The following is a 22,548-nucleotide window of genomic DNA, read 5'->3' as shown; positions in this document are numbered from 1 at the left end:
CGGCAGCCCTTCTAGGTCGGTACCAAAACCCAGCGTTACAGAGGAGGGAAAATGAGGCGGCAGAGAGGTTAAGGACGATAATCTGCCCGGCAGCTTCCAGCCAGTTAGACAGACGACCCTGGTGGCGGACCCCTGTGGTCCCTGCTCCCGTTCTGTAGACGTGACTGCGATGGAGTCTCGGCAGCTTGCCAGAGACCACCTGGCAACCAGTGCTGGGCTCAGAAGCCCACAGTCTTCAGCTCCAAATAGAAGAGTGTCCAAAACAGCCAAGCATGACCCTTCTGAGGAAGAGAAGTCCACTCCTGCCAACAACGGAAACACCAGACAAAACGTGGTCCCAGACGCCGGCCACCGCCGAGGCGCCACGTTCAGCCGCAGGGGTGGCTCAGAAGCATCAAGGCCGCTGGCCGCTTCCAGGATGCAAGGGCGGCTCAGTGTTTGCAAATCGGTCAACATGACCCAGTACATCAATAAAAGAAATTATAAGGACCGCATATTAATTTCCATAGATGCAGAAAAAGCGTTTGACAAAGTACGACATCCATTCGTGATAGAAGCCCTGCACAAAGTAGGTCTGGAGGGAACATACCGCAACATAATACAGGCCGGATGAGAAAAACCCACAGTTGACATCATACTTGACGGTGGAAAAAGTGAGAGCCTTTCCCCTACGGTCAGGGACGGGACAAGAACGTCCACTCTCGAGCACTTTCATTCAACACAGGACTGGAAGTCCCGGCCACCGCGGTCAGACGGAAAAAAGCAAGAAAGGCGTCCAAGCTGGTAAGAGTAGCACATGCTACTTGCAGATGACGTTATACTATATACAGAAAGCCTGCAAGACCGCCAAAAAAACCACTAGAACTGATCAATGATTTTGGTAAGGTTTCCGGAAAGAAAATCAATGTGCAGAAATCTAATGAAGCAACAGAAAGAGAAATTAAGAAAATAATCCCACCCCAAAAAAATCCAATCTACAATTCCACCAAAAAAAAAAAAAAAAGTAATAAACTTAACCAAGGAGGTGAAAGACTTGTGCTTTGAAAACTGTAAAACGCTGATGAAAGAAACTGTCGACAACACAAATAGAAAGACGCTGCATGCTCACGCACAGGAAGAATAAATACTGTTAAAATGTCTATACTACTCAAAGCAATATATGGATATAAAACAATCCCTACCAAAATACCGCCAGCATTTTCCACAAAACTAAAATAATCCTAACATGTGTCTGGAACCACAAAAGATTCTGAAGAGCCAAAGCAACCTTGAAAAAGAAAAACTGGAGGTGTCACAATTCCTGACTTCACGACAAGCTCTAACGCTGTCGTACAACAATATGGCGCCTGCGCCAAAACACAGACCAACGGAACAGAGCCCAAAAATAAACCTACCATTAAATGATCAATGTATCTTCGACAAAAGAGGCAAGAATATATAATGGAAAAAAGACAGCCTTGGGGCACCTGGGTGGCCCAGTCGGTTAAGCATCCAACTCTGATTGCCACTCAGGTCATGATTTCGCTGTGAGTTTGAGCCCCGCATCAGGTTCTGTACTGACTGAGAGGAGCCTGCTTGGGATTTTCTCTCTCTCTCTGCCCCTTCCTTGCTCGTGCTCTCCCTCTGCCTCTCTCTAAGTTAAAAAGGAAAAAGACAGCCTCTTTAAGATGGGAAAACTGGATAGCCACGTGCAAAAGAATGAAACTAGACCACTGTCTTCCACTGCACACAAAAGTAAACTCAAAACGGATTAAGGACCTAAATGTGAGACCTGAAACCATAAAAATCCTTGAAAAGAGCACAGGCAGTATGACCTTGGCCATAGCAATGTCTCCCGAGGCAAGGGAAACAAAAGCAAAAATAAACTACTGAGACTACATCAAAATAAAAAGCTGCGTATCAAAGGAAACCGCAAAACCGGGGCTCCTGGCTGGCCCCATCGGGAGAGCATGTGACTCTCGATCTTGGGGTTCTAAGTCCAAGCCCCACATAAGGTGTAGAGATCACTTAAAATCTTCAGGGGCACGTGGGTGGCTGTCAGTTGACCGTTCGACTTGAGCTCCTGTCACGATCTCAGTTTGTGGGTTCGAGCACCAGGTCTAGCTCTGTGAGGACAGTGTGGAGCCTGCTACGGACCCTCTGTCCCCCTCTCTCTGCCCCTCCCCCACTTGTACTCGCTCACTCTCATAAACATTAAAAATAAATTATTAAAAAATAAAATCTTAAAAAACAAAACAAAACAAAACAAAAAACACTAAGGGATGCTTGGGTGGCTCAGTCAGCTGAGCGTCCGACTTCGGCTCAGGTCACGATCTCATGGTTCGTGGGTTCGAGCCCCGCGTCGGGCTCTGTGCTGACAGCTCAGAGCCTGGGGCCTGTTTCCGATTCTGTGTCTCCCTCTCTCTCTGACCTTCCCCTGCTCACGCTGTCTCTCTCTCTCTCAGAAATAAACATTAAGGAAAAAAAAAGACAAAGCTCAACGTCACACATCACCAGGAAAATGCAAATCAAAATCACAATGAGGTATCACTTCACACCTGTCAGGATGGCTAAATAAAACACAAGAAACCGCTGTGGAGAAAAAGGTAGGGATGCAAACTGCAGCGGCTGTGCAGGACAGCCGGCCCCTGGGGCCGCGGGCGTTAAGTGACTTCAGCTCAGGGCATGATCTCCTGGTTTGTGAGTTTGAGCCCCGCGTCGGGCTCTACACTATTTTAACCTTGTGGAAACTGCTTCGAGTCTGTGTCTCTCTTTCTCTCTCTCTCTCTGCCCCTCCCCCACTCACTCTCCCAAAAATAAATAAATAAAAATAGAACTGCCACATGATCCAGTAATTCCAGTACTCAGTATTTACCCAAAGAATATAAACACACTTATTCAAAAAGATACATGCACCCCTATGGCTTGGGGTTTAAGATTTCTTTCGAGTGATCTCTATGTCCAAACCCACAGCCCCGAGGGAGTCACGTTCCTGCCCCAGCCGGCCAGGCACCCCCACCCCGATGTTTCTTGCATTACTTCCAGTAGCCGTTTTAGGAAAGGAGCCCAAGTGTCCCCCGACAGACTGAATGGATACCGAAGAAGTCGTATACACACACAATGGAATATTACTCAGCCACAAAAAAGAATGAACTCTTGTCATCTGCAGCAACATGGATGGATCTAGAGGGTATTACGCTAAGCGAAATAAGCCAGAGAAAGATAAATACCATATGGTTTCGCTCCTATGTGGAATTTAAAAAAGAAGGAGAAAAAGACAAAGCCCAGAACAGACTCTGAATCACAGAGGACACCCTGGCGGCCACCAGAAGGGAGGGGGTGTGGGGGAGAGATGGGGGAGGGGGTGAAGAGCCCCCTTACCGCGATGAGCACTGAGGCCGCCCGGAATCGGCGCTGACTGAGCAGAGGTGTTACCTGTGCTGGAATTGTAACGATTACTTTTTCAAACGCAGATGATTGCAAGAGCCGGGCCGCCCCCCCCCGGCCGCCCCGCTGTTAGGCAACCGGATGCCTGTCCTCACGGAGGCGGGAGCGGCGCGCTGGCAGCTCGTCCCCTCCGGGTCCTTCATTGCTTTCAGCCGCCGGCGTCCACTACAGTGTTGCAGGTAATGCGTAATCGTGCGAATAGGAAGTCGGGGTCGACATGGGGTCTCTCCCATGCGGCCCTTCGGGGGCGTCTGCTACCCTGACCGCCCCCACGGGCCGGAGACCCACTAGGCTGTGACTACGAATGTGACCGGACCTCAGTGATGCTCCGGCCCCCGGGGGTCGGTGCGCAGGCCTCGCTGTGGGCAGCCTTCCACGTGTGCCGCGCTACGAGTTCACGGGGGAGAACGGGGTTGGAGGCGCCGCGAACGAGCGCCCCCCGGGGCCGCAGCCGCCCAGTCCCAGCAGCGCCGCCACGCAGGACACACCGGAGATGCAAGCTCGGGTCTAAACTCGGGAGGGGAGCCAAGCACAGAACAAAACTAGACCAAGGAGCTGATGCGCAAGGAGAGCCGGGCGGGAACTCGGGGCTCGAGGTCAGGAAACGGCCGAAGGGCGAGGTGACGGGTCGCGAGGTGACAGGTCGCCAGCCTGTCATCCCCTTGACCCCGGTTCCCGAAGGAAACGTCGGCGTTTTTTCCCCTCCTGGTTCGGCTTCCCCTAAGTGTCCTGTCCCTAACCGCCTGGGGACGCCTCTCCGTGGGCGGTTACCGGGGAGTGTGGCCCCGCGGCCCGGGCCCCTCGGGCTCCACGGATGGACGGGCGCCCGGGACGTCGTGCACCATCCGTCGGCCGCCCCCCCTGCCGCCCCGAGCAGCGGGGGACCCAGGGCCGCAGGGGCCCCGCCCGACCCGCCGCCCCGTCCGCAGCCAGTGACACACACGGGTTCAGCGCCCACACTTTATTGGGACGGAGGAGGGCGGGGGGCGGGGCACCGCGGGCCCACCCGGCAGGGGCGCCCGGGGCACAGAATAAATACAAGCAACGTGGGCGCCGCGAGGAGTCCATGCGCGGGAAGGAGGCCGGGCCCTTCCGGGGGGGCGGGGGGGGCGGTCCCGGCCCTTGGGGGGGGCGGGGGCGTTGGTGCGCTGGGGGCAGGGGCGGCTCCTTGAGGGGGAAGAGGCGGCAGACGGAGGGCGATTCCTTTCGCGGTGGGAAGAGGAGCGGTTTTCACCTCGCGGCCGCGGTCGGGGCGGGGGGAGCGGCTGTCACATCAGCAGAGACGGACGCGGGGCGGGGGGGGGGCAGGTGGTGCAGACAGGCCGATGCTTCTGCGCCGTCGCGCCGCCCAGGTCGCTGTTCCGGGGGGGCGGGGGGGGCGCGGCCGGAGAGGCCCTCGGCCTAGAGGACCAGCGACGTGTACCCCACGGGCACCAGCCCCTCGGCGCCATCGCGCCCGCAGCGCAGCCAGTCCTCGTCCACGGTGCCCAGGACGCGCAGCACCTCCCCGCGCCGGAAGCTCAGCTGGCCGGGCGCCGCCGCCGTGTGGTCGCAGAGCGCGCGCACCGCCCTGCGGGAGCCGAGGGACGCGCCGCTGAGGGGCCGGGGCGGCCAGGGCCCGCCCGCCGGTCCCCGCCCCCGCCGGTCCCTCCTCCTGGGCCCCCTCGGGGGCAAACACACCCCCTTCCGCTCCCGCGACCCCGGGGGTGGGGGTGGAGCTCCTGCCCGAATGCGCCACGGCCTGGCCCCCACATCTAATCGCCTCCCCCCAAAACTTGTTGGGCGCCTGGACCTCCTCCACTCCGCCCTCCTCCTGGGCGCCCCCTCCCCCTCCCCCCTCCCCCTCCCCAGGCTGCAGACCCTTCGCTCGCTCCCTCCCAAGGCCTCCAGGAGCAAGTCCGGGTTCCTTCCACCCGCCGAGGCCCCATCTCCTTGCGGCCGACCCCTCCGCACCTGCCGCACCTGGGACACACACTCCCCCGCCCCCCCCAGACCCCAGACCTGCCCCCGAAGGACTGGGTCCTTCCCTCCCCGTGGAACCGCTGTGTTCCCACACCGGGGTCCCCCCTGGGCCCGGGCCGCCGTGGGCGCCCTCACGTTCCCTCCGGTGGCACAACACCCAGCTCGTAGGAAGCACTTGAAAACTTCCGTGGAGTCAAGGAAAAGCCACGAAACCTAATTCAGGGGCGCCTGGCGGCCCAGCGGGGTAAGCGTCTGACTCTGGGTTTCAGCTCAAGTCATGTCTCGGTTCATGAGTTCAAGCCCCACGTCTGGCTCTGTGCTGAGGGCAGAGCCTGCTTGGGATTCTCTCCCTCCCTCTCTCTCAAAATAAGTAAATAAGCTTAAAAAAAAAAAAAAGAAAAGAAAAGAAAAGAAACCTAATTCGATGGACTGAGAGAACCCAACTGAGGCCAGACTGGGAAATAGAAGCAGGTCTGAACCCGAGGGCCCCTCAGGGAAGCACAGCCCCTCGGGGGGCTGCGAGGCGCGATCGCGGGGACACGGCGGGCACCCCCCCCCCCCCGGGCACTGCCTGCCCTCACCCCCTTAGCTTTAGGCTTCCCGAGGACATCACGACATACCAGTCACCGCCTCCCACGGGGAGAACCGGGCTCAGAGACGACGGCGGCGGCGGCACCCGGGCAACAGCCGGCCCGCCCCCTACCCCTCTGCATGCAGACACGCACCCCGCCCCCGACCTGCGGGACGCCCCCCTGACCTGCGGGACGGCGCCGCGCTTGGGGCTGGGGCCTCAAGCTCCTCGGGAGAAGACAGAGTGTCGGCGGGCGGCGGCCGCTTCACCAGGGCCAACACACTCACTGTGGGCGGCAGCCAGCTGGACGGCCTCCTGGACGGAAGGACACGGGGGTCACCGGCCGTCCAGGAGAAGAACCCAAGAACCCTGGCTTTGGGACGAGGAATGAGGCGGAGGCCCTGACCCTCGAGGTGGGGGGCGCGTCACTGCCGGGGGCACCTTCAGGCAGATGAGGGAGGCGCCCGCGCAGGTGAGGACGCCGGAAACGGGAAGGCAGGGGCGTCTGGGAGCAGCGGGCGCAGGGGACCCCCGGAGGCCACCACGGCCAAACCCCGAGCAGGACTGAGCGCGCTTTCCGGTGTTTGTAAGCGCGGCTGGCCCTGAGGGGCACCTGCCGCCGCTCAGCCCAAACGGTCTCTACAGTTTCAACCAGGGGTGGGGGTGGGGGTGGGGGAGCCTCTGGGAAGGGGCCGCAGGTCCGGGAAGGGCCTGGAGGGGGCGGGCTACCCCTTACCTGGACTTCAAGCTTCCACCGTCGGCGTCCGAGAGTCCGCCAGGCACCCCGAACAGTCTCCCCAGCCACACGCCTCTGCCCGGGGCCGCCGCCTCCGCGGGCGGGGGTCCGTCCTGTGCGCCTTCGGCCGCGGCGGCGGGTCGCCAGGACCTCCACCGCGGGAGAGGGAAGCCCTCGCCGCCCCTGGACGCGTAGACCCGGGAGGCCTGGGTCAGCTGCTCCCACCAGCCGCCAGGTGCGGGGGGGTTTGCGGGAGCCGAAGGGCCCGGAGGCGTCTCCCCGGAAGCGCCTCGAAGGCTCTGGGCCAGCCGCCCGCCCCAGTGCAGGACGGCGCGCACCGTGTGCTGCAGGGCGGGGGGCGCGCCGGGCGCGGGGGCGGCGGGGGGCGGGCCCAGGGGCAGGTGGTGGTGGTGCTCGAAGAGCAGGTCCAGGTGGAAGGTGAGCACGGACAGCGGCTGCAGCAGCAGCAGCAGCTCGGTGGACAGGCCGGGGCAGCCGCCGCGCGCCAAGGAGAAGAAGCCGGTGGGCAGGTAGAGGAGGGACAGCAGGCCTGGGGGCGAGCAGGGGCGTCAGGCCGCCCCCGCCTGCGGCCCCGCCCTCGCAGGACCCGCCCGGGAACAAGCGGTGGCCAGTGACTTGCAGGAAGGAACAGGGGCATCCTGGCGCCTCGGGGGAAGCACGACAGAAGGAGGGGCCCTGGGGCAGGAAGGAGGGGGGGAGAAGGCTGCCCCCCGGGGCCTGGGAGAGCCCAGACCTGGAGGCAGGGGAAGAAGGCCGAGAGGGGCCGGAGAACCGAGCCTCTGGAGGCTTCGGTGAGGATCTGGGTCTCTCCTGCTATGGGCGCCGGAGCGCAGTGAAAGCCTGAAGCGGAAGAGTCCTAACAGCCGAGACTAGGGGCCCAAGGTCACTCCGACGCCAGTGGGACCTGGGACCGACAGGAGAGGGGCCCCTCCCCCCCGGTCAGGGTCTGACCTGCGTCTTCCTGGAGGCTGGAAAACCACAGCTCCAACTGCTTCGTGCTGGGGGTGACAGAAACCGGGGTTCAGGATGGGGGGCGGGCATGAGAGACGAGGCGCACAGAGGCGACGCCGGGGAACGGCTGCTGTGTCCCCCCCCCCCCGCGCCACCCGCGCCGGCCCCTGGGCTGGGACCCCGGGGCTGGGAGGAGCGCCAGGAAGACACAGGCCACTCACTTGAGGAGGCCGAGGATGAAGGCGTGGAAGCGGCTGCGGCTGCTGCTCAGCGGGGCCAGGCGGCTGACCTGGCTGTACAGGGTCCCCAGCGAGCGGGTGCCCGAGCCTGGGGACGTCGCGCTATCAGCCAGGCCCAGGCCCGCGCGCCGCGCCCGCCCCCCGCCCCGGCCGCCGCCCCACCTGGCTTCACCGACGCCTCCACCACGCTCCAGGGGCTGCTCCGGCGCTGCCCGGTGATGAGGTCCTTCCGGAACGGCTTCAGCCCGTCGGCCACCAGGGCGTGGAGAGCCGGGCAGAGGGTGGTCAGCACCAGGTGCCCCACGTCTGGGCTCAGCCGGCTGTCCCCCAGCTGCGCCTGGAGGCGGACACAGCGAGGCACGTCCGTCTCCCTGCAACGGCGCCGCGGGCCCCAGGGTCCCAGGCGTCCCCTCTCGCCCCCGCGCCCCCCCCCAGACACCCTCACCTTCTGAACCAAGTTCCGGGCGGCCCCGAAGTGCGAGATGATCTTATCCACCGAGGCGCTGACGGCGATCAGGAGCCCTGCGAGGGGCGAGCAGGGAGGTCGGTGCCCGCGCACACCCGAGGGCGCCGCAGACACAGGTCCTGGGCGCCGGGCGCCGACACCCGCCGCAGCCGAATCGGCAGCCGGGGTCAACAGTCTGGGCGTCGTACCTTTCTTCTGCTCCTGCAGCTGGCCGGCCCCACTCTGGGCTTCTGCCATCCACCGTCGCTGGGCCCCGGGGGCACCGGCGAACGACCAGGAACTCCGGGCTGGGGTGAAGGAAGAACGTGGCGGCGCTTACGAGGGTGACCCGAGGACGCCGGGCCGGCGCACAGGTCGCCCACAGGCCGCCAGGGGGCAGGGCCGGGCGCAGCGCCCCCTACGCACGCCACCCGCTCCCGCGCCCACCTCCGCCCCGAAGGCCCCGGGCGGGACTGCGCTCTCCCCGCCGGCCGGACGCTGGGGGGAAAGGGGGGAGGGCAGCCCGCGGAGCACGTGGGGGGCCTGGGCCAATGGACGGACAGGCAGACCGACCTCCGGGAGTGGGAGGAGACGCTGCGGGAGGGGCGGCCCGGGATCGGGAGGCTGGGAGGCGCTGGCCGGGCCCACGGGGTCCCGAGCCAGCCACTCCCCCACCCCGCCGAGCGCGGAGCCGCCAGGCCCCCCACCCCGGCCCCGTTGCGCGGGGGGGCGTGACCCGAGGCCCCTCGCCCGGCGCTAGCTGAGACGCCCTCCGCCCGCGCCCTCCACGCCTGCGCCTCGAGGCCCAGGGCCCAGCCCCGCGGCAGGAGGCGGAGGGCGGGCAGGCCCGGGTCCGTCTTACGTAGCCTGGGCGGAGGCGGCGGGCTCCTCGTCCGGCCGGGGGCCTTCGGCGGGCGCGGCGGCGGAGGCAGCGGGGGGGCGGGCACCTGGCGGGGCGGGGGGGCCGCGGCGGGGAAGGTGCTGCTTCTGGGAAAGAGCGGGGACAGCAGCAGTGCCAGCTCGGGGCTGGCCAGGCAGGGCAGGGCCCCCCGGGCCGGGGGCGAGTGCGCGCCCACCGGGGACAGGCGGACCGGCAGCAGCCGCAGCCCCGCGCGGGGCGGGCCGGCCCAAGGCGGGGTTCCCGCCGCGCCCGCGCCCTCCAGCAGGGGGCGCGCGTCGGCCGCGGCCCGGGGTGCGAGGGGCGGCGGCGGCGGCGGGAGGGCACCGGCTGCAGCGGGGGGGCGGGGCGGCGGGGCGGCGGGGGCGGGGCGACAGCCAGGCGGGGCGGGCGGAGAAAGAGGGAGCAGAGAGTTAGTGCCGAGGCCCGGCGGCGCCCCCCCAGGGTCCCCTCCCGGAGCGCTCGCCGGCGGCGGGGGCCGGGCGGCGGGGGGCGGCGGGGGGCGGCTGGCTGCACCCGCGGAGGGGGCGGGGCGGGCCGGAGGTGGGGGCGGGGCTGCAGCCCGGCCCCGCCGCCCGCCGCCCGCCCCGCGCTTCCCCGCGGCCGCTTACCCGCACGGCCGGCCTGCGCGCCAGGCTCCTCCGGCTCCCGGGCGGCCGGGGCCTCATCTCCCGCCGCGGGGCTGCCCGGCCTGCCCTCCTCGGGCGGCCGCTCGGCGATGGGCTGCAGCCCGGGCCGGTTCTTCCTCCTCCGTGGCGGGACGGGCGGGGGCGGGGGCCGGGGCGGCACCAGGGCCCAGCCGGCCGGGGGGTCGCGGGGCGGCAGCGGCGGGGGCGGGGCGCGGCTCCGGGACCGCAGCTCCTTGAAAGTGGTGACCTCCCGCGGCGGCGCCGGGGAGCCGCCCAGAGAGCCGCTGGGGGGCAGCTCGCTGTCGGGCGAGAAGACTATGAGCCAGTCGCTGCGGTCCTTCTTGACCTGCGGCGCGAGGGGCAGCCCCGGGCCCCGCTTGCGCTTCTGGGCCAGCTCGTGGAAGGACGTGACGGTCCTGCGGGCCGCGGGCTCCTCGCTGACGTCACGCCTGCACCCCGCCTCGGCTCTCCCCTCATCAGCTCTCGAGCCGGGGTCGGCTACCCCCGTGGCGGTTTTAAGCCCGGAGTCGAGTTTTCCGGGTTCCGTTTTCCAGCCGGAGTTAGTGTCCCCACTGATTTTGCAGCCAGAGTTATTGTTCTCCGCGATTTTCCAGCCGGCTTCCGCCGGCTCCGTGTCAATCTTCCAAATGGGGTTTATTTTCCAGCTGGGTTCGGTGTTCCCAGCGCCGGTTTTCCCACCGTCGTCCGCCTCTGCGAGCTCGGAGGCGGGGAGGCCCTGCTCCGCAGCCCCGTCCTCCTCCTCCAGCGCCGGGGAAGGGGGCTCCAGGCAGGTCAGGGCGTTGCGGTTGGAGTCCAGGCCCGGGCCCGGCGGGGAGGACGCTCCGGAGCAGGAGTCGGGCGAGCAGCAGAAGCTGTCCGGGGAGCAGGCGCCGGGGCCTGCGGGGGCCAGCGGGGAGCCCTGCTCCAGGGGGGGGCTAGGCCGAGCGCGGACGTGCTCGTTGCCGGCGAGGCCCCGCGAGTACACGGAGACGGGGGATTCGTCGGGGCTAAGATCCGAGCAGGAGCTGAGCGACGACGAGCAGCCCGGGTCCGAGGGGGACGCGGCCCCCGCCTCCTCCCGGGCCGGGCGCTGCCGGTTCTCCGCGCCGGGCCCGGGCTCCTGGCAGCAGCGGCAGGGCACGGCCGGGCTGTTGGAATTGGCGTCCACCAGGGCCCCGCCGCAGGGGCCGCGGCTCTCCTTGCCCCCGGTGTCCCCTGGGGCAGGGGACGTGCTCAAGGGCCCCTCCCGCAGCTCAGGACGGCGGGACAGGTGCAGGCCCAGAGAGACATGCTGGAGGTGGATGTGGTTGAGGTTGCAAAGTAAAGCCCTCTGAGGGGACAGCATTGTGCCGCCGGCGACGGGATGGCCTCTCGAGAGTCAGGAGGATCGGGCCTCTCACGCCCGCCTACCTGGCAACCGCAGCTGCAGACCTGGAAGACAGGGACGGTGAAACCCAGCCAGAGAGGGCGCGGGCCGCGGGAAGGGCACCGAGGCGACCGACAGCTGCCGCAGGCACGAAAGGCGCCGGCCGCTTCGGACAGGATTTAAATGAGATGCAGATGTCCACCGACTGGCCATTAGTTTCCACTGCAGTATTTGCAGGAGGAGCCGAAAGGAGCCCCCCGGGAATGGGGCGGGGAGGGCCCGGGAATGCGGCTGCGCTCTGGGTTTCCGTGGAGGTGCGGGGGCTTGAGAAAGGACGGGGCCCGGAATGGAGCCCCGGATGGTCTCTGCTGCAGTCTGGCCCTGTCCCCCCACCCTCGCCCCTTCCCCAGCCCCCGCTTCACTCCCAGGGGAAGGGGCCGAGGGAGGCCCCGCCCAGATGCTCTGAAGCGGGGTGGGGGAGGCGCGTCCGGCTGCTCAATGCAGGAAAGGGGCAAAGACCGAGCAGCCGTCAGCTTGTCGGGTCCGCGTGGCCGGTCGGCCGGCACAGGGCTCGGCAGCCTCGGGGCACCTGCGCGGGGGCCCCGTGCTCGTCCATTCTCTCCGCGCCGGTCTCCATCACCCGGCCGCCGCCCCGCTCCTCCCCTCCGCAGCCCCCCTGCGCCCTCCTCGCGCCCCGACGCCGAGCCCTCCTCACCAGGGGCCTCCCGCAGCCGCTGCAGCGGACTCCCGGGCTCCCAAGGTCCCCGCCGCCGGGCCGCACCGACCGCAAGGGGGGCTCTGGGACGACCCGCCGGCGCTGCGCAGCCGCGCCCCTTCACGCATGGGCGTGGCCGCGCCAGGCCCCGCCCCCGGCGCCTGACGTCACGCCCGGGTCACCCACCGAGGCCCCTCGTGCCCCGAGGGCCAGGCCCGCCCCCGGCCCCGGCCCCCGCTCCGCGGCAGCCACCCCCGGCCCTGCCCGCCCGGCGGAGCGGCGCCGCGGCCACACAGCAGGAGCAGCACCACGAGAAGGTGAGACAGTTTATTGAGCGCCTCGCCCTCGCCCTCCCCTCGCGGGGCCCAGGTCACTTCTTCCTCTTGTAAATCTTGTGCGCCAGCCCCAGGAAGATGGCCGGGGGCAGGGGTGAGGCGTGCTGCCCGATGAGGCCCATCAGGCGGCTGTAGCTGTCCTCCTCGTACTGCCGGAACGCGGCCGGCAGCTGCAGCTCCTCGTAGAGCGCCTTCACCCGGGCCACCTTCTCCGCCTCCTTTCGCCCGTAGTTCTCCTGCAAGGGACTGGGCTCAGCCTCCGCCACCAGCGCCTCCGGGTGCCGGGCACGCCCTGCCCCGCGTCCACACATTCCAGAACATCTCTCCGGCTGTTCACTGCGTTCCCCCCCCAGTTTCCAGGGTCTTTGAGTCCCTTGATCCCGAACTCCCGTCTCCCCACCCCAGATGCTCAGACACCGGCTCAGGCCCGTTTCTTCTCCCCGAGGGCTCCTCAACCTGGGCACTACTCACACTCGCGGCTGGAGGCCCCGGGGTGGGAAGCCGTTGTGCGCAGCCTAAGAGGTTAGGCAGCATCCCTGGCCTCCACCCACACCTGCAGCACGTGCGCACACCGAGTTGCGACCAAAAATGTCTGCTGCTGTTGCCAAATGTCCCCCGGGGTGCACCAGCACCCCCACTTGAGAATCAGTGCCCTGTCCCCTTTCGTAGGAGCCCACGGAGCCACGCCCTCCCCCCCCAGGCACCTGGAGGACCCTGCGCTGCTCCGGAGAGGCCCGCTGCAGACACTGAACCACCAGCCAGCTGCATTTGTTGTCCTGGATGTCAGTGCCAATCTTGCCTGTCACGCTGGGGTCCCCAAAGAGATCAAGGTAATCGTCCTGGGCAGGCGGCAGAAAGGGTGAAATGACGAGACCCGGAGGCAGCGGGATGCGGCAGCCTGTCCCGCCAGCGCCTTCCTACCTGCACCTGGAAGAACTCCCCCATCTCCAGCAAGATCACCTTGGCGCTGGCGTGCTCCTTCTCCCCGTCGATGCCCGCCTGCGGCAGAGAGCGGAACGGTTAGCCGGTCCCCGGGGGGGCCTTCACGGTCCCTGCCGCCGCCCCCAGATCGCCTCCCCTCGCCTCTCAGCCATCCCTGGCGGCCCAGAGGCAGGACGTGCTGATGGTCCAGGCTCTACCCGCTTGCGTCGGCTGCGCCTCCCAGGGAGCCGGATGCCTAACCCTTCACCACTTCCCACTTCGTGACAACAGGGGAACGGAGAAGCGAGGTCAGGGTGAGCACTTCATACAGTCTTCACCTCAGACAAATGACCTCCTCCCCACTTCTGTCCGGACTCGGGTGGACAGAAGTGCCCCCCCGATGGGCACACTGCCTTCAGGTCCCTTGCCTCGGTTAATGGTCATAAAAATCCTGGGGTGGGGACTTTATCATCTTACAGCTGAAAGCAGGCTCAGACAGCTTAAGTAACTTGGTCAAGGTCACAGGGCCCCGCAGGGGGGCGCCAGACTGCCCGAAGCTGTGGGCTTTGTGCCCTCCTGTCCGAAAGCGCCATCAGCCGGCAGCAGGGGCGGGGAGGCCGGCTCACCATGTACATGGCAGCAGCCACGGGAAGGTAGAACGAGTAGAAAGCAGTCTTATACTTGACGATGGACTTGTACCTGAACAGGGGAAGAAGACACACTCCTCAGGGCAGTGCCCAGCACGGCCCGCCCGCCGTCCAGATGCGGTTCCCATGGTCCCTCACCTCTTTTCAGTGAATCTGCTGAGATCCACGTTGCCCTGGGGGGCCGTGATGAGGTCCAGCGTCTGTCCGAGCTCAGTGTGATAGGAACTCTGAGGAGGAAGATGGCCCATAACCTGGCCTTTCTCCAGGGCTGGGAAACCCCGAAATCCTGGCACCCACATCCCTTGCCATGGGCGGTCGGAGAGGCAGCAAGGGGGCAGGGCCCTGAGGGCGCCTGGGTGGCTCTTATCTCGGCCCAGGTCACGATCTCACGATCTCACGGTTCAAGCCCTGTATCGGGCTCTGCGCTGTCAGTGGAAAGCCTGCTTGGGATTCTCTCTCCCTCTCTGCCCCTCCTCCACTCAGTGGCTCACGTGCTCGCGCGCGCTCTCTCTCTCAAAATAAATTTCTAAGGAGAGGGAGAGGGCCCCGAACCCCATGGCGCATACAGACATGATCACTGAGACACAGGGAGAGCCCCCTTCCTGCCGCCACCCTGCCCAGCACCCTGCCTGCCCAGCTCTCCTCCAGGCAGACCTAGCCCCCCTCCCCCCACCTGCCCTGGAAGCAGCTGGATGAAGGAGCCCCTGAGAGCGCGGGCCGGCAGCACACCTGTAGGAACAGCTCCATCAGGTTCAGGTAATAGGGCTGCTCCCGGCAGTAGAGCCTCAGCATGCGGTAGATACAGGCTTCCAGAAGCAGAGAGTCGTTGATGGCTTCCAAACCTATGCCTGGCTGTCAGGGACGCAGAGAAAAGTCAGTCAGTCTCTGGCCAGCGGGAACACCTCGGCAGGCTCTAGGTCACCACCTCCCCGGGGCCGGCTCCCGCGCCCACGGTACCTTCTGATACCAGCAGATCTGCCCCCGTCGGGTGAGGGAGGAATCCATGATGTCGTCTGACACCAGGAAGAAAGCCTGGAGCTAGAGGAGGAGGAGGAGTGGGGTGAGGCCCTAGGGTCTCCTCACGGGGGGCTCCTTCTACCAGCGACAGAGCGGCCACCACGGACAGGCTGGGACCGCTGTGCGGTGCTGTGGGACTTCGTAAAATTCTGTGACCTTGTTGGTGTGGCCGTGCCAGGTATAACGTGTGGTCACAGCTCTCGGTTCCAGATTGAGAGACTCCAGGAGATCTCGGACACCCCCAAACACACAGGCTGAGACAACCCTGGGGCGAGGGAGGTAAGATCTTCAGGGACTGTGCTCACGCCAGAATTTTCCGTGCATGCTGACGGAAAGACTTCTTCATGCAGTCTGACTTTATGTGACTTCTGGAGTAAAGGCAGCTGTTCCCGCGTGGCCCCGGGCACTCTGCTTACACCCTTGTGTCCAGGACAAAGCCCCACCTCAGGGAGCTCATCTAAGGGTGCAGGTGTGATAGGGACAGAACTGGAGTCTGACCCCTGGCGACTTTCACCCCCGTGGGTCTTAACCGTCTAACCACTCACACCACCCAGGGCTTCTGACGCCCAGCTTCCCCGAGGCCCCCGGGAGGTGCGGGTTTTCCCAGCAGGCTGCCAAGTCTTTGGAGGCAAGGACGGCGCCTGCCCCCCTGCCCCCCGGGAGTCCGCTCCCAGAGCCGATGAGCCATCAATGCATGTCTAACAGAGACAGTGAAACGCTGTCATGTACCCGATACTTGTCGTAGTCAGGCCCCACGTTCCGAGACTTTACACATAGCTTTTCAGGACGTGGTTTCCAATCTTCACGCCGTCCCGATCTCCATGAGCGCTGGTGGGCCTGCCTGGCTCGGCTCGCCCAGCGCGGCCCGTCGCGCACGGCACAGAAAGGGCTAAGGTGGCCGCCGCTCTTCTCCCAAGTGAATCACCGGGGAAGGAGGCATCTGTCCGCACCTTTCCATCTGACCTCATCCTGGGCAGGCTCTGGGCTCCCCATATTGGAGGCATGTGTTTTATTTACATGGCGCTTACTCTGAGTGACACGGGTCCGCAGAGGCCCCGGTCCACTGCCTCTTCCGCCGCCTTCAGCCGTTCCCACTCGACCAGAACGGCCTCCAAGGGGCACAGGCGCGTGGCTTCCCCCCGCCTCCCCTACCCCGTGGCAGCTGCTTCACCCCAACTGCACATCCTGTTATCGGGGAAACTCAACATACATACCGGTACCAAAGTCTCAATTAATGAGAAATCTATCCATGGTATTGGTCAATTACGGTGGAGGGACTATTCTAAAGATTAAAGATTGAAGAAGAATCACCAAATACAGTGTGTTACTCTTGACTGGACCCTGAGTGTTTAAAAAAAACCAAACAACGCAGAATGGACATTTTGGGTACAATTAGGAATATTTAAGTGCAAAGTATACATTAGATCATATTATTGTATCAGTGTTCAATAAATATCTTGGAATGTTGCTGTGGCCTGAATGTATCCTTGCAAATGCATAGCTGAAATCCTAACAGTCACAGAGGCGCTGAGCCCGGGCCTCACCACACAGCCTCCGGAGCCCGGGCCCCCCGTGCACAGGGCGTAGCAGCAAGGGGCCCCCCGGAGCCAGGACGGGCACCAGCCACGCGAGTGCGGTGATCTCCCACTTCCAGCCCCCAGGACTCTGCGAAAGTCACTTCTGTGAAGCCCCCCCGTGCGCGTTACTTTGTCATAACCCCCACTGAACTAAGACACGGTGGTCACCCCATTGTGGCTATACAGACCAATGTCCTTGTTTCTAGGAGGTAAATGCTGAAATAGAAAAGCAAGAGGCTGAAGGAGATGAAGCAGAAGTAGAAAGATAAAAGCAGAGATTACAAGGGGCGCCTGGGTGGCTCAGCTGGTTAGGCCTCTGACTCTAGGTTTCGGCTCAGGTCATATCTCAGGGTTTCGGGAGTTCAAGCCTCACATCAGGCTCTGTGCTGACAGCTTGGAGTCCCCCTCCCCTGCTCGTGCTCCCTCGGTCTCTCCCAAGATACTTTTTTCTTTTTTTTAAACCACCCAAATAAAAACACCGGTGGACAGCTCAGAAGGGCCCCTGGGAAGTGACAGCATCACAGCCATGCTTAAAAAAGGAAACCCTCACAGGTGCAGCTATAATTCATGACAATTCATTCGACCCAGTGAAGCGCGGGGCCCTCAAACCCCCCGCGCGGCCCGATCCTCCTTGCCGGTCACCCGGGGCCTCGTCCCTCAGGGGCGCCACCATCCCTTGACCGCCTTGGAGGCAAATCCCTCCTCTCCAGCCCCACCTCACTCACGAGCCACAGGCTAGAATTTCCAACAGCCACACGCCAGGGTGCCAGCCACGCGGCCCGAACCAAATGGCTGCTCCCGAGCCCCTCCCGCCCTCGCTGCCCGTCAGTGTCTTCCCTTTGGAGCTCACCGCCACCCTTCTCAGAGCCTGGCACCCGGCACCCCTCCTGGGACCCAGGCTCCTTGTCACCAGTGAAGGCTTTAGGCCAGGAAACAATACCCTTTCAAGGCTATGGGAGACGAGGGGGCTGGAGCAAAGCAGAGAGAGACGGGGCCACGCAGAAGAGCACGGGCCCTGTCCTGGGTTAGCGGCTACGATTCAACGTCAGCCAGTTGTAGCTACATGGGAGTCTGGGCCCAGATCTAGCAATTTCCCAAGTAATGCTGGAAATCTGGGTTTTTATGTGACGTCTCTTCTTTCTTTAATTTAGGGCCCTAGTTTTTGAAAACTAGCAGTGGGCTGAAAGTTTTCAGTCTCTGCTTTGGAGTAACCTTCTGGAAGAACTACCTTGTTTGCATGGTTATCCCCTGCTCGGAGGAAAAGAGTTGACGTTTTATTTCTTTTTTTAATGTTTATTTATTTTTGAGAGACAGAGAGGGAGCAGGGGAGGGGCAGAGAGAGAGGGAGACACAGAATCCGAAGCAGGCTCCAGGCTCTGAGCTGCCAGCACAGAGCCCAATGTGGGGCCGAACCCACAAACTGTGAGATCATAACCTGAGCCAAAGTCAGACCTTTAACCGACTGAGCCCCCCGGGCTCTTCTCTCTCTTTTTTTTTAAGTAGGCTCCACACTCAGCATGGAGCCTAACTAGGGGCCAAACTTATGACCCTGAGAACAAGACCTGAGATCAAGAGTTAGATGCTCGGGGAGCTGGGGGGCTCAGTTGTTTGAGTGTGATTTCAGCTCAGGTCATGTTCTCACGGTTCAAGATCACGGTTTGAGCCCCACGTCAGGAGCTCTGCTGTCAGCACACAGTCTGCTTCGGCTCCTCTGTACCACCCCGACCTCAACCCACTCTCTCTCTCTCAAAAAAAAAAATAAATAAACATTTCAAGAAGAAACAAAGAGACTCCACCAAATGAGCCGCCCAGGCGCCCCAGAGCTCACATCTTAATGCCCAGTTCCAAGGCCCTGGCCCACGGCTGGTTTGTGGATTAAATACATACCGCTGGCAAAGAGGTTCCATACCTTTGCTAACCTTGGAGTAATTTGGGGTCTAAATTCGACTACTATTGCACAGAATCTCGGGGAGAAATTAGGTTTAGGCTCGTCCCTCCTCTCCCCTCCCCAGGACGACCCCCAACCCCGATAAAACCTCCGCCTTCTCCGGCCGCCCCGTCTTCTCACCAGTTCCACACACCAGCCCACGGTCCGGGCCCGCCCGAGACTGTCAGCGTCCAGCTTCCCCGGCCTCACCAGCTCCTGGTAGGCTATCAGCACCGTCAGGCCCCGCTGGTACTTGCCGCCGACAGCGTTGTACTCCAGCACCTGGCGCGAGGGGGAGGGCAGGGCGTCGGCAGGTGCCGTGGAGACTGCCCCCCACACTCCCTCCCTCCCGACCTCCGCCTAACTTCCTCAAACCTGCCTCCTCCTCCAGGGAGCCTCTGGAATTGCTCCTATCCCGCATCCCCAGCTCTCTCTGGCTTGTCTTCCACAGTAAATTCTTCTCTTTTTTTAACCAGGCTCCGTGTCCAACACAGGGCTTGAACTCATGACCCTGAGATCAAGAGTCGCAAGCTCTACTGACTGACCCAGCCAGGCACTGCACTCCTCAGTAAACTTAAAGCCTCCATACTGCACATTAAAATCTGCCCTGAAGCCCAGAGCAGAGCTTGAACCCAGGGAAAACTGTTCACACAGGTCTCTCCTTCCCAGGTGCCTGCCCCACCCCCCCTCGCCTAAGCTTCCCCGCCACCTCCTCCCACCCACCACTCACACTGGAAGTGAAAGGCCTCCCTCACCATATTAAAGACAAGGCCGGGGCGCCTGGGGGCTCAGTCGGTTAAGCGTCCGACTTCAGCTCATGTCACGATCTCCCGGTTTATGAGTTCAAGCCCCACGTCAGGCTCTGTGCTGACAGCTCAGAGCCTGGAGCCTGCCTCGGATTCTGTGTCTCCCTCTCTCTCTGACCCTCCCCTGCTCACGGTGCCCCTCTCTCTCTCAGAAATAAATGAAAACATTAGAAAAAATTTTTAATAAATAAATGAAACATTTAAAAATTAATTTAATTAAAAAATAAAATTTAAAAAAACCAGCCAGACTTCCCCTGGGGCAAGGTTTCTGGTGCCGGCCTGGCCTCACCAGGTCCGCCTCAGGCTGCCTTCCCCCCAGGTCCCTATCAAAACAGCACCTTGTGATCTCGGACACCTGATTCCCTTTCTCAACAAAATCAAAGACTTACCAGGTTTGAAGCCTTCACCCCCTTCACCCTTTATACAAAGCAGTCCTTTAGCAGGAAGTACACCTGCCCAGGACCCGCTCCTCCAGAGGAGACCCAGAGTCACTCAGGTAAAAGCCTGCTCCTCCCCCCTCGCCCCCACTCCGTGTCAAAGCTGGACCCCACACACTTCCAGAACAAGCCAAAGATTCTCTCTCTGAGAGAATCAAGGAGAGATCCCTCACCTCCTTGAGCCTGGCAATGGCATCACCTATCTCCGGGTGGCCCATGCCATCCTCTGTCAGCACCTTGACAATCTGGGAGAAGTGCTGGATGAAATCCTGCTGTTCTTGGGCATAAGGGTCCAATTTCTGGTTTCCGTTCATTCTGAGGGAGGAGTAAAGTGCTCTGAGGAGAGGAAGGTCAAGTCAGAAACCTGAGCACTGCTCCCCTCCCCAAGGCCCCTCACCCCACCACACTCACCGAGGCTCCTCTGTCCACGCTTGGCACCAGCAGCGGGCACCGTGCCAGGCCCCCGGGGCTGGGCACCCGTGCACCAGGGAGGGCCGCCGTAGGGAACCCAGCCACCTCTCCCGGGGCACCCAGCAGGGAGCTGGCAGCAAGAAGACCCCCACAGATCTCAGCCAGCGGGACAGGGGCATCACAGGGGTGGCATAGGGAGGGGGCACTGAGCACTCCCTGCAGGGGCAAGCACCACAGGCAGAGGCTCGGTGGCAGCTCCCCAGGTCACCCCCACCACCCCCAGCCTTTTCCCTCGGGGCCCACAATGCCCCGCCCCCTCCTGAGCGAGGCTCCAGGGCCTTTACGCGAAGGAGTTAGTGCACGGAGCAGGAGTTCGGCCGGCTGCCTGGAAGTCCACCGACCGCACTTAAGTGCACACTTAGAATAACTTAACGCCACCCAACTATATCCCCTCGGCCGTCAACCCTGCGGGGAACCTCTGGAATTGCTACACCCGTGGCTTCTTCCCCCACGTCCTGGAGCACAGCTGGAAGAGCCCAGACTGAAGGACCTGAGGACCCGGGGCTGCGAGGACACTTAAAGCGCCGCCTTTCATGAAGGCCAAACGGAGGCTCGAGGAGGCAGAAAGATACGTGGACAGTGGCAGCGCCAACTCGAGAGCCCAGGTCTCCCCGGGGAGCGGGGAGAGGGGTGCGCAGGCTCGGAGAAACCCCAAGACGACGGAAAACTGGGCCGCAACCCCGGGAGCCACGGACTCGAGGTCCGCGGTCACAGGCGGCGCGCGGCCGGCGGCGGAGCAGCCACCCGGCGGCCGGGGCGTCTCTGGGCGCGCACACTGCACGTCCATCCCGGCGGCTTCCGCCCGCCCACAGGGTCAGCCGGTCCGGCCCGCGGGCTCCCAACACCCGGGCCTCCCACGCAGGACAGCGGCCCTCGTGCGCCCCCACGTACTTGCACGGACGTGAAGCCGAGCCTCCCACCGGGCCTGAGCGCCTGCCAGTAACCTCTCTCACCTGCTGCTGGTGCCGGATCCTGATCCGGTGGGTAGGCGGGGTACTCCTGAACCCCACTGGGCTGGGCGCGCGGCACGCTGGGTCTAGTAGTTCCCGAGTCCCTTCGCTCCAAGCGGAAAGGCCCCCATCAGACTACAATTCCCGGCATGCAGCAGGAGGGACAGGACGACGCGATCTAGCGCGGGCTGGCTGGGCGGAGACGAGCCACGCTGATTGGCTGCATCCCCTCGTGCGAGCATGGGGCCCTGCACCGGACAACCAATGGGAGGGCTGCGCGCAGGGCCCCGTAGGCTCTGGCTCCGCCTACACGCGAACGCTCGGGAGGCGCGGTTACTCAACGCATCCGCGAAGGTCCTTGCAACTCGAAACCACCCGGGACCTAAATAGGTTTTATTTTAAAGAACAAAATTCGCTGTGGGAGGGTACCCGCTCTCACCATTGCTGTTCAGCCTTGTCCTGGAAGTTGAAGCCAGAGCTATTAGATAAGAAAAAGCAAAAAACAACTAAGTTGGAAAAGTAGTAAAAATATGTATTTCAGAGACGTGATCCTAACTATGGAAAATCCACAAGATTTTCTACTCGAGCTCCTAGAGCAGGGAACAAAACCTGCAAAAATCAGTTGCGCTTCGGCGCACAAGCAACGAACAAGCCTCTCTCTTTCTTTTGTTCTTTCTTTTCTGATTTTTAAGTAATCTCCACACCCAACATGGGGCTCGAACTCAGAAGTCCCCCCCACCCCACCCCGAGATCAGGAGTTCTGTGCTCTAACAGCTCAGCCAGCCAGGTGCCCCTGCGATGAACAATCTCAAAAAGCAAGAGTGTGATTCTATTTTTCATAGTGAATAAAATACCTAAGAATAAAATTTAACAAGCAGGTAAAAGACTTGTACAGTGAAAACTATAAAACATTGCTGAAAAAAAAATTAAAGAAACTTAATTAAATTGAAAATGTTCTTGGGTAGAAAGACTTACTATTAAGATGTCCCCCAAAATGATTAACAGATTCAACACAATCCCTGTCAAAATTCCAACAACAAAAAAATTTTTTGCAGCTATGGAAAAGGCAATCTGCAAATGCATATGTAATTACAAGGGACCCTGGATAGCTCAAATAATCTTGTTTTTTGTGTTTACTTATTTTTGAGAGAGAGACAGAGAGAGCATGAGGGGCGAGGGGCAGAGAGAGAGGGAGACACAGAATCTGAAGCAGGCTCCAGGCTCTGAGCTGTCAGCACAGAGCCCAACTCAAGCTCAAACTCTTACTACACAGCTATAATAATCAAAACCATGTGTTGGGGCGCCTGGGTGGCTTAGTCGGTTAAGCGTCCGACTTTCACTTAGGTCATGATCTCGCGATTCGTGGGTTCGAGCCCCGCGTCGGGCTCTGTGCTGACTGCAGCTCAGAGCCTGGAGCCTGTTTCAGTCTGTGACTCCCTCTCTCTCTGACCCTCCCCTGCTCACGCTGTCTCTCTCTCTCCTAGAAATAAATAAAAATATT

General features: G+C 62.4%; 2 protein-coding genes across 10 annotated transcripts; both read right to left on the bottom strand.

Moving 5' to 3' along the window:
- Positions 1-4,372: 4,372 nt before the first annotated feature.
- Positions 4,373-12,062, bottom strand: RUSC1 (RUN and SH3 domain containing 1). 4 transcript variants are annotated; one of them, XM_039251316.1, is made up of 11 exons: positions 11,960-12,062; positions 9,867-11,309; positions 9,214-9,579; positions 8,561-8,659; positions 8,352-8,428; positions 8,069-8,243; positions 7,889-7,994; positions 7,668-7,714; positions 6,696-7,245; positions 6,146-6,274; positions 4,373-4,996 (listed from the first exon to the last, which is right to left on the bottom strand). In XM_039251316.1, the coding sequence occupies exons 2-11, from the start codon at positions 11,221-11,223 to the stop codon at positions 4,828-4,830; spliced, it is 3,075 nt and encodes a 1,024-aa protein (XP_039107247.1). In that variant the 5' UTR covers positions 11,224-11,309; positions 11,960-12,062; the 3' UTR covers positions 4,373-4,827. The 4 variants fall into 4 exon arrangements, with proteins under 4 accessions (XP_039107247.1, XP_039107244.1, XP_039107245.1 ...); XM_039251313.1 differs by lacking the exon at positions 9,214-9,579 and having other exon boundaries at positions 9,861-11,309; positions 11,960-12,061; XM_039251314.1 differs by lacking the exons at positions 9,214-9,579; positions 9,867-11,309; positions 11,960-12,062 and adding an exon at positions 8,925-9,195.
- Positions 12,063-12,270: 208 nt separating this feature from the next.
- On the bottom strand, positions 12,271-21,158 carry FDPS (farnesyl diphosphate synthase). Of its 6 annotated transcripts, none has more exons than XM_039251317.1 (11): positions 20,989-21,050; positions 20,038-20,253; positions 19,800-19,962; positions 18,525-18,665; positions 14,820-14,900; positions 14,592-14,714; positions 14,001-14,089; positions 13,842-13,914; positions 13,216-13,293; positions 12,999-13,133; positions 12,271-12,530 (listed from the first exon to the last, which is right to left on the bottom strand). In XM_039251317.1, exons 2-11 carry the CDS (start codon positions 20,214-20,216, stop codon positions 12,330-12,332), a joined length of 1,263 nt encoding a protein of 420 aa, XP_039107248.1. In that variant the 5' UTR covers positions 20,217-20,253; positions 20,989-21,050; the 3' UTR covers positions 12,271-12,329. The 6 variants fall into 6 exon arrangements, with proteins under 6 accessions (XP_039107248.1, XP_039107249.1, XP_039107251.1 ...); XM_039251318.1 differs by having other exon boundaries at positions 20,038-20,167; positions 20,989-21,040; XM_039251320.1 differs by lacking the exons at positions 20,038-20,253; positions 20,989-21,050 and adding an exon at positions 21,051-21,158.
- Between the last annotated feature and the right edge of the window lie 1,390 nt (positions 21,159-22,548).

The sequence above is a fragment of the Hyaena hyaena genome, unplaced genomic scaffold (assembly GCF_003009895.1).
Source record: "Hyaena hyaena isolate Hyena2069 unplaced genomic scaffold, ASM300989v1 scaffold_385, whole genome shotgun sequence".
NCBI classification, from domain to species: domain Eukaryota; kingdom Metazoa; phylum Chordata; class Mammalia; order Carnivora; family Hyaenidae; genus Hyaena; species Hyaena hyaena.
The sequence above is the reverse complement of the archived record's forward strand: the minus strand, read 5'-3'. Positions and strand labels throughout refer to the sequence as shown.

Bases quoted from the DNA above. Each gene is read 5' to 3' on its own strand.
- RUSC1 (XM_039251316.1), bottom strand. From the start codon at position 11,223: ATGCTGTCCCCTCAGAGGGCTTTACTTTGCAACCTCAACCACATCCAC. The intron at 8,244-8,351 runs GTGAGGGTGTCT...GTCCGCCTCCAG, and splicing joins CCCGGAACTTGGTTCAGAAG to GCGCAGCTGGGGGACAGCCG. The intron at 7,995-8,068 runs GTGGGGCGGCGG...CGACGTCCCCAG, and splicing joins GGAGGCGTCGGTGAAGCCAG to GCTCGGGCACCCGCTCGCTG.
- FDPS (XM_039251317.1), bottom strand. From the start codon at position 20,216: ATGCCCCTGTCCCGCTGGCTGAGATCTGTGGGGGTCTTCTTGCTGCCA. The intron at 18,666-19,799 runs GTGAGGGATCTC...CCCTCGCGCCAG, and splicing joins CCATTGCCAGGCTCAAGGAG to GTGCTGGAGTACAACGCTGT. The intron at 13,134-13,215 runs GTAGGAAGGCGC...CCGCCTGCCCAG, and splicing joins GGGAGTTCTTCCAGGTGCAG to GACGATTACCTTGATCTCTT.